At 41.7% G+C, this 19,013-nt stretch overlaps 1 protein-coding gene across 2 annotated transcripts; it reads right to left on the bottom strand.

Annotated features, from left to right (window-relative positions):
- Positions 1-237: 237 nt before the first annotated feature.
- LOC119728707 (monocarboxylate transporter 9-like) lies at positions 238-8,849 on the bottom strand. Of its 2 annotated transcripts, XM_038201040.1 has the most exons (5): positions 8,379-8,849; positions 5,022-5,165; positions 3,713-4,525; positions 3,179-3,327; positions 238-2,559 (listed from the first exon to the last, which is right to left on the bottom strand). In XM_038201040.1, exons 1-4 carry the CDS (start codon positions 8,617-8,619, stop codon positions 3,194-3,196), a joined length of 1,332 nt encoding a protein of 443 aa, XP_038056968.1. In that variant the 5' UTR covers positions 8,620-8,849; the 3' UTR covers positions 238-2,559; positions 3,179-3,193. The 2 variants fall into 2 exon arrangements, with proteins under 2 accessions (XP_038056968.1, XP_038056967.1); XM_038201039.1 differs by having other exon boundaries at positions 238-3,327.
- Positions 8,850-19,013: the final 10,164 nt, after the last annotated feature.

Raw genomic sequence — 19,013 nt, 5'->3', positions numbered from 1 at the left:
AGTGGCGGACAATTCTAAATTAAATTGACCGGACTTTTTAAGCCGTGAGTTTGGCATAAGATACCAAATATGTTTCTTTTATTGAGAACATTGTAAGACTGCCTGGTGCAGTCAAGTCATAGGTAGTTTGAATACAAGTGCATTTTCGTTAACTTTTAATTGGTTCATTCGTAGTTAAATGCGAGGGCGCATTTGTGTCTTAAGTTGGGGAGAATGTAACGAAAATGCAAGTCATGATTAAATTCCAGTAAGCACACTTTATTCTTCACTCTGATAAAATACAGGTTCCTTTCATAAACTTAATTGATAGGACTTACGGAAGATAAGAAGATAAGTTTAAAGTTAACAACTTATATTTCAATGAGAAGAATTAATGCCAATACAGTTGACTGTGTACTGATAATAGAGCCTATGATAAACTAATGGTAGAATAACTGTTAAATGAAATGACTTGTACAAGTTTAATTCATCGAAGCTTTATAGGTCAAGACGCTATGATTATTATGAATAAGAATAATATTTGGCGCAGTGGTTTATGGCCAATCAGAGCATTGCAAGAGACATTTTGTTATGATGCGCTAGCTCCTTGCGTTATGTACGCGCCCAAACGCTATAAAAAACGAGCCCAGTCAGGGCTCGGTGTTCAGATCGTGACTGGTTCTGGCCCGGTGAGGAAGTTCACATAGAAGAAGGAGCGCGTCGTACTCAACGTTCGATTGCAATGCACATTGGCGCTCCGCCTCATCGTTATCCACATAGACATTAGATTATACGCATCGGGCACGGTGTGCTAACAGTATTGGAAGACAATAAAACCGTTAATATTATTTGAAGAACAATACGATCTCTCCAGTCAGAATTCTTGTTTAGTCTCTAGTCATTTAGTACTTGAACTAGTAATTTCGCGCCCGTTACAATATATTTTCATGATTAGGCAGATGCATTTATTCAGGGTTTTCCTGACTTATCAAGGTTGGTTCTCGAAGACAGTTGGTTGCATTTTCATATATTTATCTGTCACTGATTTTATATGGGATAGGAATTTGTGTGTCTGTTTTTGCATTCCTAATTTAAGTGTAGCCGTGGTGTCCGATGTGTTTATTTGTTTGCCTGTTTGCTACCTTGATGATTGAAGAGAAGCAATTCCATCCCGGAGGTTCTTACCGGAGGTTCATTTCTCCACCCTTCGGTGGTCCAGACCCCGTCCCCCAACCCCGCGTGCAAGCGCTGCCGCTACAACAATACTTTTTTTTTCAATTTATTTTCGCTAATTTCATGGTCACACTATTTGCTATTAGATGACGAGGAAAGCCGAGGATTTATCAAGGCTGTTTCTATAACACTAATAATATTTTCACATTCGAGCATACATGGACAGATTTATTTTATGTGGTGATCAATGAGATGTTCCACTTCATCTGTTACCCTCTGGTTTATCGTTTCCATTGCAGTCATAAACATTCATTGTCTGTATGAATATTAAGACGACAGTTGGGCCTACAAGCAAAACCAGGTATTAATCGACTAACTGAACACCACTGTACCGCATCAATGTGGTGGTTGGATTGGTTACAAACCTAAAACTTACTGTCCTCACGGTATATACCTAAAAGTATCCCGAAATCTCAATGTGGGCCAGACTTACAAAATTTATGTAGCTCCAAAACTCTTCTTAATGTTTATGGCCATGACCCTAAATGTAGCCCGCGCTTTGTTCCCATAAATCGTCTGAATGGACTTCCTTAGTGTGTATTCCCTGTAATACAGAAGATAACCCGAAACAAATATGCTCCCGGCAAAGCAAAACGGGACACTGGTATTTTCAAGACATAACTTAAAATTCATTTAAATCTATAACGTAGATGTATATTGGCTGTATAAAACATTCCAAAATACCAAGCACACCAGTTACACGTATATATGGATACAATGTGGGGTGCTGTGGTCCAATGGTTACGGTGTCCTAATATACATGTACATTATGTCTCGCACATGTGTGCTTTATTCCACCCTCCATGATAGGAGCCAGGTTGGGACATGGGTTCGAATCCTGACCGTGAGAACATGGCGCTTGTGATCTTGAGCATGGCACTTTACCATTATTGCTCCGTCCTTCGGATGGGACGTAAAGCCGTAGGTCCCTTGTACTGTAATGCACGTTGAAGAACCCAGTAACACTCATCGCTAATAGAAGGGGCAAGTTTGCCCCGGTGTTTCTGGCAGTGGCTGCAATATGCGCCGCAGCACCTTGTAAACCATTATATAGGTGCTACATAATGGTTCTCATATTTCTCTTGTACTTCATTTACATGTCTCTAATAATAGACATTATTTCATAATTGAGTACCTAATTGTTGGTAGAGACGTGCTCTATATAAGACTTAGGTATTATAACTATTATTACTACCTTTGGCATGTAGTCTACATTTAGGGCTCAGTGTACAATTTGCATTTAGGTCCGTACTACATTTAGGTCTCGCACATACGTGCTTTATTCCACCCTTCATGATAGGAGCCAGGTTGGGACTCGTCTTCACATGGCAATTATGTCAAGCACACCTGTGTAAACAAAACGTAACGTCATTAGGCCTACGTCTTGGAAAATGAAAACACTAGAGATAAGTTTAGAAAACAGTCAAACTTGCAGCCAGCTGACCCTAGCTGTAGTCAGCTGGGTGCACTGGCGTGTCTATACAAGGCGCTTAAGGTTCGTTCTGCTGAGTCGTCTAGCAGGCTACAAACATTTAATATTAATAATAACAACAATAATAATAACAACAATATTTATAAAGCGCCATAGCCAAATCAAAATTGCTCATAGGCGCAGTACAATAAAATGTTAAAAACTATCCTCCAAGTTAAAAGCTTTAAAGATATACAATATAATTAAAAACAAAATTACATAAAAAAACAGAAACTAAAAACAGATACAGACAGACCGACCACCACAACTAGAAAACACTCACAGCCAAATACTACAACCAACCAAACGACCGACCAACAAACCGACCAGCAATTTGGGCGACCAACAAACCAACTAACCGACTGACTGGCCTGTCGTCCATAAAAGTAAGTAAAGTAAATTTAAAACATTCCATAATACCAAGCACATCAGTTACATGTATATATGGATACAATAACCAATGTTCACCAGCCCATATGTACCAAAAGCACATACGTCTTCTAACGGAGGTCAAACTGGGTTGTCCTTCTTAGTGGAACGGGTCACGTACATCAGGACAATAAGACCAATCAGACTAAGCGACTCTAGGAAGCCTATCATGACGAATGCAGCATCGTAGCTACCTGTCTGGTCGTAGATCCAACCTGGGTAATGAATAGAAGTAGGTTTTTAATATTTTCGAAATAGGTAACATCTGATGGACATTATTGATGATCTATAGTATGATGTCGAAAAAAGGTAAATACAACAAAACCTAACACGCCAGACTGCAAAATGATTTGTTCGGTGATTTGAGGTGGGTTATGTATTTGGTGAATTTGTCATGGTCGACACACCCCTTAAAAAAGGAACTAGACAACTACCAGTCAAGGACATGACCATATCGTTTGTCCGATTCTTACCAACTACCCATGCAAAGAATATTATACGGATGTGCGTTGCATACATGTACTATTTAAATGACTTGTCTGTGTACCGTTTCTAGGCATGCACATGTACAGTTTTAGAGTAAATTGTCTTTTGCCTTACCTGGGATGAATCCTACTATAATTCGTAGTAATGCTGCTTTCAATCCGAGCCAGCCAAAAGCATTGACCAGTTGATCTTTACCGAGCAACTCCTTCGTTATGACATCAGTTAGGTTAAAGGAAACACCAACGAAAGGGAGAACCATGATACCGCAGCATATTATTTGCCAGTTTGAATTCATCCACGGGTCGATGATCAGTCCTGCGGTTGGGATGAACGCTGCGATGCCCATTAACACTCGACAGCTCACGTAACCTCCATCCACCAAAGGACCGTGAACGATTTTAAGAATCAAGGTTACCACGCCAGCAATCGTAACGAACAAAGCAGCATCGTGTGAGGCCACACCTTTGGCAATAGCATGGGGCACGAAATATATGCGCCACATACCTGAGGTAAGATGCGTACCTGAGGATATCAGCAATGTTATCCAATAGAAGGGATTAGTAAACAGCTCTCTGTTTGAGGCGATGTGTTTGTTTTCGCATGTCGGTCTCCGTTCGCTACTCATTTCGCAATCTGAAGGATTTCTTGCAGGAGGTAATAGTGGCGATGTTTCGTCTTTTCTTCGAGGTTCCTTGTATCTTTTCAAAAGGGCGCCGCACACGGCAAGGTGCATACAGATAGCTCCTACGATGAGCAGATTGCCTCTCCATCCGTAGGTGATAAGACACAGATGAGTGAATGGCGGCATGACAATGTAAGCAACAGAGTCACCGGTCTGTGCCCATCCGCTGGCCATCACGTATTGCTTACTGAAACTTGTTCCGATGATATGCCGTGCCAAAATGCCGGAAACACCTATACCAAAACCTACGGATTGATAGAAAATCAGACTACCGTTAATGGGATAAAGCCCAAATATTATTTTCAGATTTTTTAAGAATTTATTTTTATAAATTAAGATCACATAAGTAAAAAGTGAGTTTAGATAAAATATGGGTTTTCTTATTGAATTTTACACTTGTATCATTTAAATTCCATGGAATACTTTTTTGCAGAACGCCTTTTGGCTGCATTGTCAATTCCGATTTTATATATACTCAAGTAGATTTCATATTTGGCCCGGTGTAATTTGTTAATGTAGCATTTTGATTCGTCCTACGGTAGTTTCCGGAAATTCTCTCGTATTTCCTTTTTATAGTAGGCCCTACATGTATTCTAATGCATGCATATGTGTTGTAACATTCATAAATGTTAAAACGTGACAAAAAAAACGTCGGTTGGTGCAGTTAATTTTCTATCTATTGGCGATTAAGTTTTAAATGTCACACAGTAAATCAACCAGAAATAAGGGAGTTATTCTCACCAGCAGTCGTCGTTAATATAATAGCCAGCTGGATTGCACTGGTCACGAAGGAAGCAGCTATGATCCCACCGCCTACTGCGATCCCACAAACCACAATGATACAACCAGTTCCCATGCATTTAGACAAAGGAAACACCAGAGTTCCTAAGAGCAAAAACATTTTTAGTTAATAGCACTTCATATGTATTTTGGAATTTGTCTCACTGTATTGCCCTACAGATGTACTTTAATCCATCATTTAAGCCCGGTTCATACTGCACGCGAAAGCAAGTGCGAAGCGAAATTCATGTCGTCAACAATGGTGGACGCGCTTCGAACGTATTGTTAACGTCACGAATTTCGCTTCGCTTTCACTTACACAATCTTCATGTCCGTCATGTCCAGAGTGGTTCACAGAAACGGACAAGGCAGACTGGAGGGAGCGGACAGGGGTCGCCATCCCTGTTCGTTGGTGGTCCCTCCATCCTTGTTCAACTTCTCGTTCTAAAAATTAAGGGAAGCTGAAACGAGTTCTTTTTGGTATGAACCATTGATGTCCCTCACCTTCCTAGTAAATGAGGCATCTGACGTTCCCCTGCATAACGGAGCCCAGTCACGCAACGAGTAAACCTTCCAAGTTCACATAGGTCGGCAGGGACCTATGCTTGACCCACGCTGTTTACTATATATCGTGATCCACAATCCAAACTTGTCTGCTTGCTTGGTCAGTTGATGAGAAAGCGCCCTCACTATTACACAGTCCACTTTAAAGTCTCTTCTGTACGGTGGCCCTGGAACGACATTTTAATATTGACCTTTTTAATATGACCCTTGTAACTTCTTAATATTGACGTTGTACCTTCGCAATATAACTTCGGGGCACAGGTGGCTTCGGTCAATTATTTAATTGTTTATTCAGTGCATACACCCGCAACATACTCGAGCTTGTCTAGGGGCTAGACGTTTTTATGGTTGAATGCGCGATTACCCGCTGCAGCGATAACCCGCCACCGCGAGAGAGCGCCGCATCACGACCGCACCGTTGCGTTGAGAGCGAATCACGTGTTGCCGGGGCACCCTATACGAAGTTGTTTGCTTGGAGTTCATGCATACATGACTGGTCGTCAGCCAATTGCGAATATTCTTCATGTTGCGGTCAGGCGCGGATATCCGGGGAGGGGGGGGGGGGTATGTAGGGTTCGACTATTATAGCAGTAGCCCGAAAACCAAATGCTCGTCAAAACAGCGGGGATCCTCATACTATTTGGTAAGGAGCCCTGTTGGCGAGTCAAAAATTATTGGGATATGGCTTCAGGATGCATGTTTTTACATGTATGCCCAACCTTGGGTTATGGTTAGCCTGAACATGAATTATAAAAGATGAGTGAAATAAAACAGAGAGCCTTGAGTCATGATAAAAATCACTACAAGGTAGACGCCCAGGTTAAGTGACATTAAACAGCCGTCAGATTGAAACTCCATCATAACTGGTTGTCTAACTATGGGCTTGGCAAGGACTTCGTACTTTTTAGAATGCATGATTCACATTGCGAAGGAGGACGGTTCAACAATGATATTAACAAGATGCAAGGTCAAACGTTCACAATGCGAAGGTACATGGTTCATATTGCAAAGAAGCAAGGTGCAACGTTGACATCAAGCATGATCAATGGTGAACATTGACACGTGAATATTAACGAGTTGGAACATTCACATTAAGAAGGAAAAACGTCCAAAATGCGATATTAAGCCACGTGCAACGTGCATATTGCGAAGGTACAACGTCAATATTAAGAGGTTACAAGGTTCACATTAAAAAGGTCAATATTAAAATGTCGTTCCAGGGCCCCCGTACTTCTGTGATGTTACCTGTTACCTATGCCGTAGTCTGTCTGACCGTATGGGCACCCCTTGAATACCTGGCAACCAGCTTCCTTCATCCTTGTCGATCCTCAGACTTTCTCAGGGAGTCACTCAGCACCAGGCCTGTCCACTCCGAGATGTTGTCCTCCCACCTCTTTCTCTGCCTGCCTATCTTTCTTCCTGCTTGTACAGTCCCTTGCAGGATCGTCTTCGCAAGTCCTGATGATTGTGAAACATGCCCGTATCCATACCACTTCAGTTTGCGCTTTTTCACAGTGGTCAGGAGATCTAATTCGTAGGATCCAATAACGTGCCTGATTCTAGTCCGTATCTCCTTGTTGATGATGTGATCTATGTAGGAGATGCCAAGAATCTTTCTGTAGCATCTCATGTCTGTGGCCTGTATTCTCTTCTCTAAGTCGGTTCCCGTCTTGCGATGACTGTTGCCCAGCGGATGAGCACGTTTGAGAACAACTTCGTTCCCATGCATGGATATAATTCATTTCAATCTCGGTCTCAACATGAAGTAGTATTGTGTGGGGTAACCACCTTCCCATGATGACTGATTATCGTAAAAACAAGTTTTGAAGTTGTATCTTGTAAAAAAAGGGTTTGTTTCAGATCCGAAATCACGAGTAATGGTCTTAGTGTAAAACCCTCAACATCCCCCCCACCCCCCCAAAAAACCGACAAGAACGTGGCTGTCGATATTATTTACCGACCATTCCGCACATTACGGATAATTCCGCACATCAATATACAGGGTGAGTAAAAAAAAAACCAAATGTCGGGACCATTTTGTTTTGATATACAACCCTATGTGAATTGTTTTCGTTTTGCTGAAAGAACACTTACCTTTTTTGGATCCGTGGATAGAACCCCAAAACGGTGTTTGTGTTTACAGTTCCGCAATTTGAAAAGTACATTAATATGAATTGAATGATTCTTGTACTAAAAGAAAGCTTATGAATAGGAATTTTAAATGCTACTGAATATATATTGAGACTGAAAATATAATAAGGCATTTATATTAAATAAACACCTATCGAACACCTGTTCCAGGTAAAAGGCAATTTCTTTTTTTTTTTACATTCGCATGTTTCTTACGGATTAGCATAGGATTTACATCTTTATTCAAAGCATGAAAGGAGCATAAAATATTAACATGCAATTGGTCTGTTTGAAACCGCATATCTATTTTAATCTCATTTAATAAGAATACAACGTACCACTCTTACTTTTCTGCCCACCATTTTCTTAAGGTCACGATGGGGGGGGGGGACCCGCTCTAGTGAAATTCTTTGTTAAAATTTAAAAAAAAAACCTCTCTTGTTTTGTGTAAAAGGTACCAAGATACAAACATTGTGCAGCTTATAATGGTTATTTCCAGTTTTTGGCAGACCGTAATTCGTCCAAATAGAGTTGTTGCACACACAATTTTTTTTCTTCTCAATAATGACATGTTTTTGATTGTCGTCTTATTAAACAGGTGATATCATGTAATTGTTGTCTTACCTGAGCCTTCGGCAATGCCGTCTACTATTGCGATTATCCCTCCGAGCATCCAGGTTGGCGTTTGAAGCTGTACTGTGAGAGTAGGTAACATGACTGCCAGACATTTAATCAAGCTGTCCCAGACAAACCAGGTTGTCCATAGAGACAGCACGGCGGACCAGCCTATTCGGCCACCATCCCGCATGCACCATTCTACACCAATTTTTCTCTGTTGTCGAGCCGCGTCAAGTTCCTGCGCCATATCAAAACTTTAGAAGTAAACTCTTTTTGGAGGCAAAACGGCCTGTTCAACAGCCTGTGCCTCGAATTGGGCTAATTAAAGCCTGAGTTTGCTTCAATCAGTTGATCATAGGTATGATAGACTGTATTTGTCAGCTTAATAAGTGGATGATGACAGTTTTTGCAGCTGCAACTTTCACTGTTAGTCGACCTGACTCGGTCTTAAGAAATGGTGGCATCGCCCGGTAAGCTCGTGCACTATCCGGTTCGTTAGTAAAAACGTCATGCACTCGCGCGCAAGTACCACTGATTACTCGCGCCCATTGGATAAACGCTCGAGTTGCGTTAACTTCCGGTTCCATTCGTGCTATGCTACATCACCGTGTGAAGTACGCATGGTTGAAATGAGATGGCGTCACACTAACGAACCGGATATGTAGTGCACATGTTTATTTTCCAGGAAATTCTTGCATTATTGGACGGGTTGGTGACTGTATTATGTGACGTCATTTTGATTCAAGTCGGAGCCTCTTGCAAGCGCAATAGACGGCGCTGCGTTGTGATAACCCATCAGAGCTCCAGTGCTCGGGACACGACACACGACAAGTAGGCCTGTGCATAGTTCAACTAATATGCAATGGCGTATGACGGCATGGATCAATCGCTGTGCACACATTTGTTTTCCCATCAACATGCCAAACGATCGCGTACTACAAGCGAATTATTCCAAGACAATAACGTAGCAGTCAAATAGTTTCAAAAGGAATTGGTTTCTTATTTTGAGTAATTTTGTATTGAATATGGTACAGGTACCACGTTTTCGTTTTCAGGCGCGACGAAATGGTGGGATTTTTCTCTGAAACAGTGTCCATTTTTTTCCTTCGTTCTCATAATACTGATACCGAACGAACATGCGTAAAACCTGACGTGTCTGCAGTCAATCATTAATAATTATCACGTGATCTGGGGGTTTCGTAAGGTGTGGAATTCATTGGAGTTCATAACAAATATTTGTTAACCCCCTTGAGGCCATCGTTCGAAATGCTGAGTTTTCTCATCGGTGTTTTGATAAGTCGCTAACCACACGGGTGGATGAGCTCCATTGATGTAAGAACCTCATGGCAATTGGAAGCAATATTTGAGACGAATTTTATTTCCACGTGGCTGGTTTTAACAAACAATAATATATGTACATTGATAATAGCAAAGTAATTATTGTGCTCTTTGAAAAGATCGTTGAAATAAAACGGAAAGAAAATGCTCATGGGTTTCTCCTTACCAGCTGGATGGTTGACCTATGTGGAAAGTACATTAGCAAATCGCGTGGTGATTATTGTATTCTGTAAAATGTCAAAATGCATACCAGTTAATTATCTATGAAGGAGCATCCTGTTTAAATGTAAATGTGATAGCTTCCGGAATATTTGAGCCAGTTAATTAGTAGTTCTGATAATTGCGTCAAGAGCTATGATCATCACCTTTTTTGCTGCGGAAAATTATGGGTTACTATAATGGCACTCGTTCACGGTTGTTCATGATTTAGGATGGTTGCCAAAGAATTCCAACCTTTTTCTTTACAAACTGGAAACATCTAATTCAAAAATTTGGTGGAATGATTCTGATGTTTACTGATGACTTATTTTGAATGGATATTCGTTCATAATACATTGTGGATACGTCGATTCATCTGTCCCCAAAAGTGTCCGAAGACATGGAGGTTATATCTCCGTCCAAAGCGTTTGTCACACTGGTGACAAGCATAGGGTTTGACTGCAGAAATAGTATTCATGTTGAAGCTTTGAAGGTTAATCTCCGAATGGTAAGGAACGGATGAAATCATTTAATATATATCTACTCATTTGGTTACTCATTTACTCATTTGATTACTCATTCACTCGTGGCGTTACTCATTTACTCATTTGCTACTCATTTGGTTACTCATTTACTCATTTGGTTACTCATTTGGTTACTCATTTACTCATTTCGTTACTCATTTACTCATTTCGTTACTCATTTACTCATTTCGTTACTCATTTGATTACTCATTCACTTATTTGATTACTCATTCACTCATTTGTTACTCATTTGGTTACTCATTCACTCATTCCTTGATTTTTCTTGCTCATTGAATTGTACTCATTTCTGCAATTTCACTTATTCTATGCGCTCTAACAATAAAGTATTTGCAATAATTACACGTTTGGGATGACATCTCAAACGTATTGACTGCAGAAATAGTATTCATGATGAAGCGTTGAAGGTTAATCCAAATGAGTAGATATATATTAAATGATTTCATCCGTTCCTTACCATTCGGAGATTAACCTTCAAAGCTTCAACATGAATACTATTTCTGCAGTCAAACCCTATGCTTGTCACCAGTGTGACAAACGCTTTGGACGGAGATATAACCTCTTGATACATACCGAAAATGCACTTGCTGAAGATGAATCCGACATAGACGAAATTGAAGTGGATAATTCTGAACCTGAATTTAAAAGCAGTAGATTTGAAGATCCGGAAATGGAAAACTATGAAACTGAATCTACGTATGATGAAGACGAAGATCTTGAGGAAAATGATTCCGAATCCGTCACGGAGGTGGAAGATGACGAATCATCTGATGAAGATGAATCTAGTTCTGATTTGGAAGACAATGCAGCCTATTTAGACTGGTTTAAAGAGGCCATAGAAGCCACCAATGAGATGTGGAGTGAAAAACATAAAAAGTACATCAACGAGGGCATGAGTGAAGATCAGGCCACGGAAAAGGCCAACAGAAAGACCTTGTGGGCAGTCAAGCGAATCTTTTTCAACAAATACAAAGATTTTTTTGTCAAGTTACATACATCTGAAAGATCATGATACTCATCAAGAAATTGTGGACGAGATCAAAGACAGAGTCAATCATTCCGGTATTCTACTGCCCACGGCTGTCAGCAGGGTCATATCTAAACACCAGGCCAAATTTGACGGCCTGTTCCATCAAGATGAAGATGACGTTAACGAGGAAGACAGTGACGATTAAAGTGACATTACATTAAGATCACTGGTGATTTAATTGCAAAGAATACATTTAAAAACAAATAAAAAAACACGAGTGATTCAATGAGAAATGACGTCAATAAAGCAATAATGTTATAACATTATTGCTTTATTGACGTCATTTCTCATTGAATCACTCGTGTGTTTTTTTATTTGTTTTTAAATGTATACACTTTCTGCAGTTGTAATTTTCTTTGTTGGTGTTGTCTTACAGTTAAACAATCGGGAAAGCCCTACTGTCATGCAGTCATATAATTAGTGTTTGGACACGCCCTGTTGATAATCCCCGAAATATTTACGGTCTTTAATGCTTCATGTATGGCTTTATCACGCACAGTGTCCAACTTTGGGACTTTGTTGGGGGTAAAAAAGTTAGTTGTCTTATAACACTCTAAATCTTCAATATACAATAGAAGTACATACCATTGCTTTAACACAAAAAGACCTAGTTATATATATCCTTGATTTTGTAAACAAGTCTGGCCCGGTGGTACAACTAGGGTTCGGTGCATTCCTGTACAGACAGCGGTAAAGGGGTATTAAGGCTTAAAGACTCATTAAATCCCGGGAAATTTCATGTTTTAATTCTTATTTTCAAACATTTAATTAAACCATAATGTCTTATCGTTCCTGAGAAAGGATTAAAAAAAACCACGGTTCTTCACATCGGATGCGCGACGGTGTATGTACGCATACGTTTTTCCTGTCGAACGCCAATGTGGTTTCTCATACGGCCGCAAAAGGCGAGCACTTTATTTAACTATAGCTAATTGGGTTGTTTTTGGGGGGTGAGGTCGCAAATGGAGAACCCTAAAATTCGTTCTTGCTCGAAATATCACACAACACACAGGTTTAAACGATGGTTGTGTTATGCTCTTTCCGATAAAACATCATTCGAGAAGCATTGCTCAATCGGGCACTGTCCAGGCCGTAGTGTCCCTTTAAAAACCACAGGCAAGTACGTTTTGTTATGGTTATAATGACGCTTTTTCAACAAAATCCATTCAAAATTGCACGCGCATCTGCAGACTTAAAGATATAGAGCCTAATCGATAATTTAGCCTGAATGAGTAATCATTTGGTTACTCATTTACTCATTTGATTACTCATTCACTCATGGCGTTACTCATTTACTTATTTGCTACTCATTTGGTTACTCATTTACTCACTTGGTTACTCATTTTGTTACTCATTTACTCATTTCGTTACTCATTTACTCATTTCGTTACTCATTTGATTACTTATTCACTCATTTGCCTAATCGATGGATTAAGCGCCATCTGATCGGACGAGTGTGAAGATGCAGTAGGATGTCACAGGTGCCTGTGTACTTGCATTCGCTCTGGCTAAAGTCAAAACCTTCCATTGCTACGATCACCGCGCATAGATATATATTTTACTTGGATGGTTTTGGTGGCAGTGTAGAAGAGTGCCATTGGTATTGTATCGAATAACAATTAAGAAGAATATTGGTGCACGGAGATAATGAATTGCGTATCATCGTGGAACGACGACCAGTCTCCGTACATACGCATGGATTATTAGCTATCTTGGACCTTCGATTAATCAAAAACTATGCCTCGTTGTTTGGTAAAGTCAGCTCGTACAGCCGATTCAGAGCTACTGCCGATTGAACAGCGTTGAGTGTAACGGTATCCAATATGAAACCGAGCTCTTCGTAAGTTTGACAATTTTGTATTTCTCTGTAGATATCCATTTCTAGGTAGTGTTACGCAGTACGTGCTGTAGCTCTATGATGTCATTATACTATTGCTCTTCAATTTATAAATGACCGAATGATCGGTAGTCCGACAGTTTCGCTGACTTTTTTTTTTTTTACGTACGAAACGCAGAGGTTAAAAATAATTAGTGACGATATTCCTAAATATAACTCTGACAACATCTCTAAACTATGCCTCACACCACGAGCGCCACCGTAGGCCCTTTCGAGAAATATCGATCTGTTCCGGCTAACCCCCACGGAGTGATCAATAAGTACTTCCGGCCACTTAAAGTCCTATTGTCCGACGGATTACACACTCACCACACGCGAGCGCACGTGCGTCAACAGTCCATTGTCCGAAAAGATTATCTCGGATCGATGCTCACTTCCGGAGATCCCGGTGCCACGGTACTGTCTATTGTCCGAGAGGATTAACTACTACCGGCCACAGCTGGTCGTGTTCGGGTTGCGTAACCGCATGTAATACACGTGTAGATACATAACTATATTAATTTTTTTTATATTTCCCCATACATATGTGACAAGTGTACATATGGTCCTTTAAATGTAATCGAGTTTAAGATACCCCCATTTAATTCTGTTGTGTTGACATGTTACGCAATGTAGGTTTTGTGTAGCGCCCTCGGCGGTTCCGCCTTGTTAAATTATTTTCGCGGGCTTCGTCATTACCTTGTCATGCGAAGAACTGACAACATGTACATTTTTTGTCTTCGTGCTACAGGTAATGACCGTTTGATTATTTCCATTTCTTATTTAACTGTACTTTATACTCTAGTTTAGATATATCCTATATCAAGTCTAAGCTTATCATGTTTGTAATGATTTCGTCATATGTACAATGATAACTTAGAGAGTAGATATTTTGCTCAGAAAGCAATGATCTCCGATGAGTCAATTCCAAAACATTAGGTCCGACACCGATAAATGTTGTATTTCAGATTATACTTTATTCCCATTTTCCTTTTAGCGTCTTAATTAATTAACTGTAAGTTTGATGTTCCTTGATTTGTTACAGTGACATTTCCGTTACTTTGTTTGATTTACTCAGGGCAAATGCAAGATGGCGGTCCCCAGAACAGTTTGGGCGGGATTTTCAAGTCTTCATTTACATTTATATTATTTCCACCTGCTTGTAAATTGTGTAAATAACCTAATTCGCATTACTAGATTATTTACTTAATGTCAAACGTTAACTTTTTGATTTAAAGTCTAAACATTGTTTCATTTATTTATTACCTTGTCATGCGAAGAACTGACAACATGTACATTTTTTGTCTTCGTGCTACAGGTATTAAATAAATCACCATTTGAATAAGAAGTCCATCCAGTTGCCGTTCCCTCAATAGTCTCAATAAAACGACCCGTCACATTTGGTGGAGAATCCGGGTATTGAGGGTCTTCAAACGGCAAAATTTCGCCGGGCGATCCTGTACTGCACTCCAGGGCGACTCTCTGAGCTCAGCGGTCCTACAGCGACAGTCCAAGGTATCCATCCCTCATCGCCGCATACCGGACCTGATTCGCCGATATCGAGCAACACAGATGCGGCCCCTGGAGAGATTCTTCGCTCCGAGCTGATCCAACCAACCCCCAACTCAGTCCTGCATCCGATGAGCCATGCTTGATCACCGTCCCTTCCAGCGAAGACGACTTCACCGGTCCCCAAAGAGCCGTGCTGACCGATCCCACGAACTGCGCTGACGGATCTCTGCGTCCTCCAGAGCTGTGGCACCTCAATCGCCTACATGTTTGATCGCGGTCTAATACCCGTGATACGCAAGCAGTTCCCGGGCTGATTACCGTTACCATCTGAATTCCTGCCCAAGGATGGCTGACTTCGTCGAACTTTGTATCTCGATGGTGCAAGAACTCCTTGACCGGACCTTTTGAACTGGACTGGACTATCCTAAACGCACATCCAAACGCGATTTTCATTGAACATTGACACTGATCAACAAACGGTCTCGATCTCAATATTCAACACGTACTACGCTGGTAACTGGAACAAGGCTCAAGATGGTATTGTAACTTATTGTTAACCTTTTGGAAGAACTAAACATCTGCTTACCCAATCGATTGCTTTCTTAAAGTGATTTAAGCCTGAGTTATTTTGCTTTCGTTAAGTAACGGGAATTCCACCACCTCCCACCAAAATAGTCAAGGGCTTTGATTGCGTGTACTCTATTGTTAACCAATTACTGTACATGCACAATAGGGAAATCCACAACAGAAATACTTAACGCCTCAGTACTCTTAATCCCCCACTTGCTACTGTGTATTTTGCTGGTGTACCAGTGTGGATTAGTTGTTCATTGCAATACGTAAGGAAATTCTTCCTGATATCCTTGCATCGTGTGTTACTATCAGTCACACTTTAGGTCCTATTGGAACATAACCCTAAAAGTGTTTGAATTGTGTTCATACTTTGGTTGATCTGATCATTGTGATACTCCTTTTTTTGATATTGCATTGATGGTACATTGAATTTGATTGCACAATATCATCTGTCTGTTATCGATCGAGTTGCATTATCAATTTGCCTCTGACTGAATGCCATGTGAATGTTTGTATTTGATGCCAATGGTTGCTCATTACATTGTTTTCAGTGATATTTTGATTACATTGTGTTTGCAATATATTGCTGAATTATGTGATACATTTTCCATTTGACATTGACATTTGATAATTTCTGGTTTGATGTACTTGACACTTTCAATTGTGAATATAGCTGTGCTTCTTCAACTTTTAGCCGTACTCCTTAAGAAAGAAAGCTGAACACATTGACCCCACACCTACAACAACCAGAGGCATGCCTAATTTGACACCGCATCCAGACACTGGTGCACGTCCGAAACAGCCACTCCAGAATCCACATACTTCATACCAAGAGAATCTTCACTTCCAGGCCCCAAAACCAACCACGGAGCAGATTCTTGCCGATGTTGCAGCCTTGGAACGCCGACTCTCGGATATCTCCCCCTTCCTACAACACCGGGCCTATTCCTCACCAGCTGGTATAGCCGAGGAAATTCCCAGACGACGCTCCCCTGTACCGGTGTATCACCACTATCCAACACCTAGGCACTCATCTCCATCACCCCCAGTCCATGTAGTGCCCTCCCATCAGATCAAGAGTGTTGCCCAATCTTCACCGGCCGTGAAGGAGGAAGTATCTACGTCGAAGACTGGATTCGGGACACACGATACCTGATTGAATCTACTTCTATGCCTACCGAAATGCAGTTCCCCACAATTGTACGGTACCTCGGAGGAGTGGCTCGCAAACTTGTTCTTAACTTACCACCGCACTTACAGACTCCACAGAACGCCTTTGCAGAGTTGAAAGCGCAGTTTGGGGACAGTCTGACATCTGGTGATCCGCTTGCAGAGTTCTACGAACGCATCAGACTACCGAAGGAATCTGCAAGCATCTATGCAGTGGAACTTGAAGCAACCCTTCGTGAGATCGAGGAACGTTTGAACAAGAAACTCCCTTGGAGCAACCGTAACGCTATGCTGACACAACATGTCATGAGGGGCGTCCGAGACGAAAAGATTACCAATAGACTGGCTCCAATGAAACCCCGAGAGATGCTTTTCAGAGAACTACAAGTCGAGCTCAGACAGATCGAACGAGAATCCAGAGTGTCTGCTTCATTAGTGTCTACCTCAAAGGCCCAAGCTCAACCACATCAAGCGAAACCGTATCAACAGAGTTCCTCAACAACACAGACTACCCCGCCAATACCTTCAGCCAGCCAGCCTACAAAACCAACTTCCTCCAACGACGACGTCCTGAGGAATCTACTTCAAACAGTACAGCTACTCGCCCAGAAGGTGGAACAGTTGAACATCAAGCCTGGAAGAAACTATTCTCGGAAGCAGAGCTCTCAAGCTTCTACGTCTGACCAGGTCGCCACCTCTGCAACACCAAGGGTATATTGGTCTGTCACCGTTGTGGTCAGGAGGGACATATAGCTAGAGGCTGCCGGAACCTGCCGGTAAACTACCAAGGCCCGCGGCTGGAGGGCAAGCCGTCAGAGGCCGGAAACCACGCCCAACAGTAGAGACCAAAGATGACACAGCTACCCACCAGTCCTACACCGTCCATCACAACAGCTCCACACCAGATCACCAACAACTCATTGGGCCAAACAACGAAGAAACTGTGACCATAAACGGCGAGAATTATCTTGCGCTCATTGATACTGGCTCTCAAGTTACTTCCATCACCGAAGACTTATGGAAATCTCACCCTCAACTTCAAAGTATCGAATTATCATCAGCCGCAGTCTCCATCGAAGGTGCTAGTGGTAAAAAAGTCCCATATCTTGGAGTTTTGCCAGTTTCTATAAGCATCCTTGGTGTTACCTATGACGATGTGCCGGTATTTGTTGTTCCAACTGACAGCTACAGGGTTAGAGTACCAGTTCTAGTCGGCACAAATGTCATCAAGGCATCACAGAGAGACCAACATTTAGCCAGAGGCCAGCATTACTTAGATGAGATAAAAGCCGAGAGCACTGTATGGCACGCAGCGTACATCAACACGACAGCTTCTGACCTAGGTGATCAGAAAGGGAGAATAGGCTACGCCAGATATGTTGGCAGATTCCCAAGAACGATCCCACCAGGAGATGAAGTCGAAGTCCTCTGCGAGGCACCACGATGTCAGGGAGGTCAAACCTACACAGCAGTCGTGGAGAGCTTTTCACGGAGCCCATCATATCTCAAAGTTAAAAACCTCGTCGCTGATGTTGGTTCAAACCGTCGTGTCCCCGTCCGTATGTGCAACATCTCCGCCAAACCCATAACAATTACCCGTAACTGCAAGCTGGCCAAGGTGTCCTCCATCCTACATATGGCCGAGATACCACTCAAGCCTACAATGACAACTACCCAAAGTGACCAAGGAGAACCTCCGTGTCGACCTGAACCTGATGACAGTCTACGTCGTAAATGTCTCCTTCAAACTCAACTGGTTGGCAAAGTCAGACACCAGACTGCTGTCGAAGAGCCGAGCCCCATCATCCCGTCCTTAGATTTGACAAATGCTGCAATAGAGAATGATGAAGAGAAGAGAAAACTTGACACTCTCCTTCACGAATACGCAGATGTCTTCTCCGTTAACTCCTTAGATTATGGTCACACCTGCACTATCAAACACACGATTCCGCTTATTGACAATCAACCCTTCCGTCTTCCACACAGACGTATACCACCCTCTCAATATCAGGCCGTCAGAAAACATCTCAAAGGAATGGAAGAGTCTCGAGTCATCCGCAAAAGTTGTTCTCCCTACGCCTCTCCGATGGTCATTGTTTATAAGAAAGACGGCTCTCTCAGAATCTGCGTGGACTACAGACAGTTAAATAGCAAAACCGTGAGAGATGCTTTTCCTCTACCCCGCATTGAGGAAGCCCTTGATGCCCTCGGTAAGGCCACGTTATTCACAACTCTAGATCTCACGTCGGGTTACTGGCAAGTTGAAGTCGAAGAGAGTGACAAAGCAAAAACGGCCTTTACCACCCCATGGGACTCTACGAATGTAACCGCATGCCATTCGGTCTTCAAAATGCCCCTGCCACCTTTCAACGCTTGATGTTGACATGCCTAGGTGACCAGAA

Source organism: Patiria miniata, unplaced genomic scaffold (genome assembly GCF_015706575.1).
Source record: "Patiria miniata isolate m_02_andy unplaced genomic scaffold, ASM1570657v1 HiC_scaffold_20, whole genome shotgun sequence".
Classification (NCBI taxonomy): Eukaryota; Metazoa; Echinodermata; class Asteroidea; order Valvatida; family Asterinidae; genus Patiria; species Patiria miniata.
Note: the sequence above shows the minus strand (reverse complement) of the source record. Positions and strands in the feature narration are given on the sequence as shown.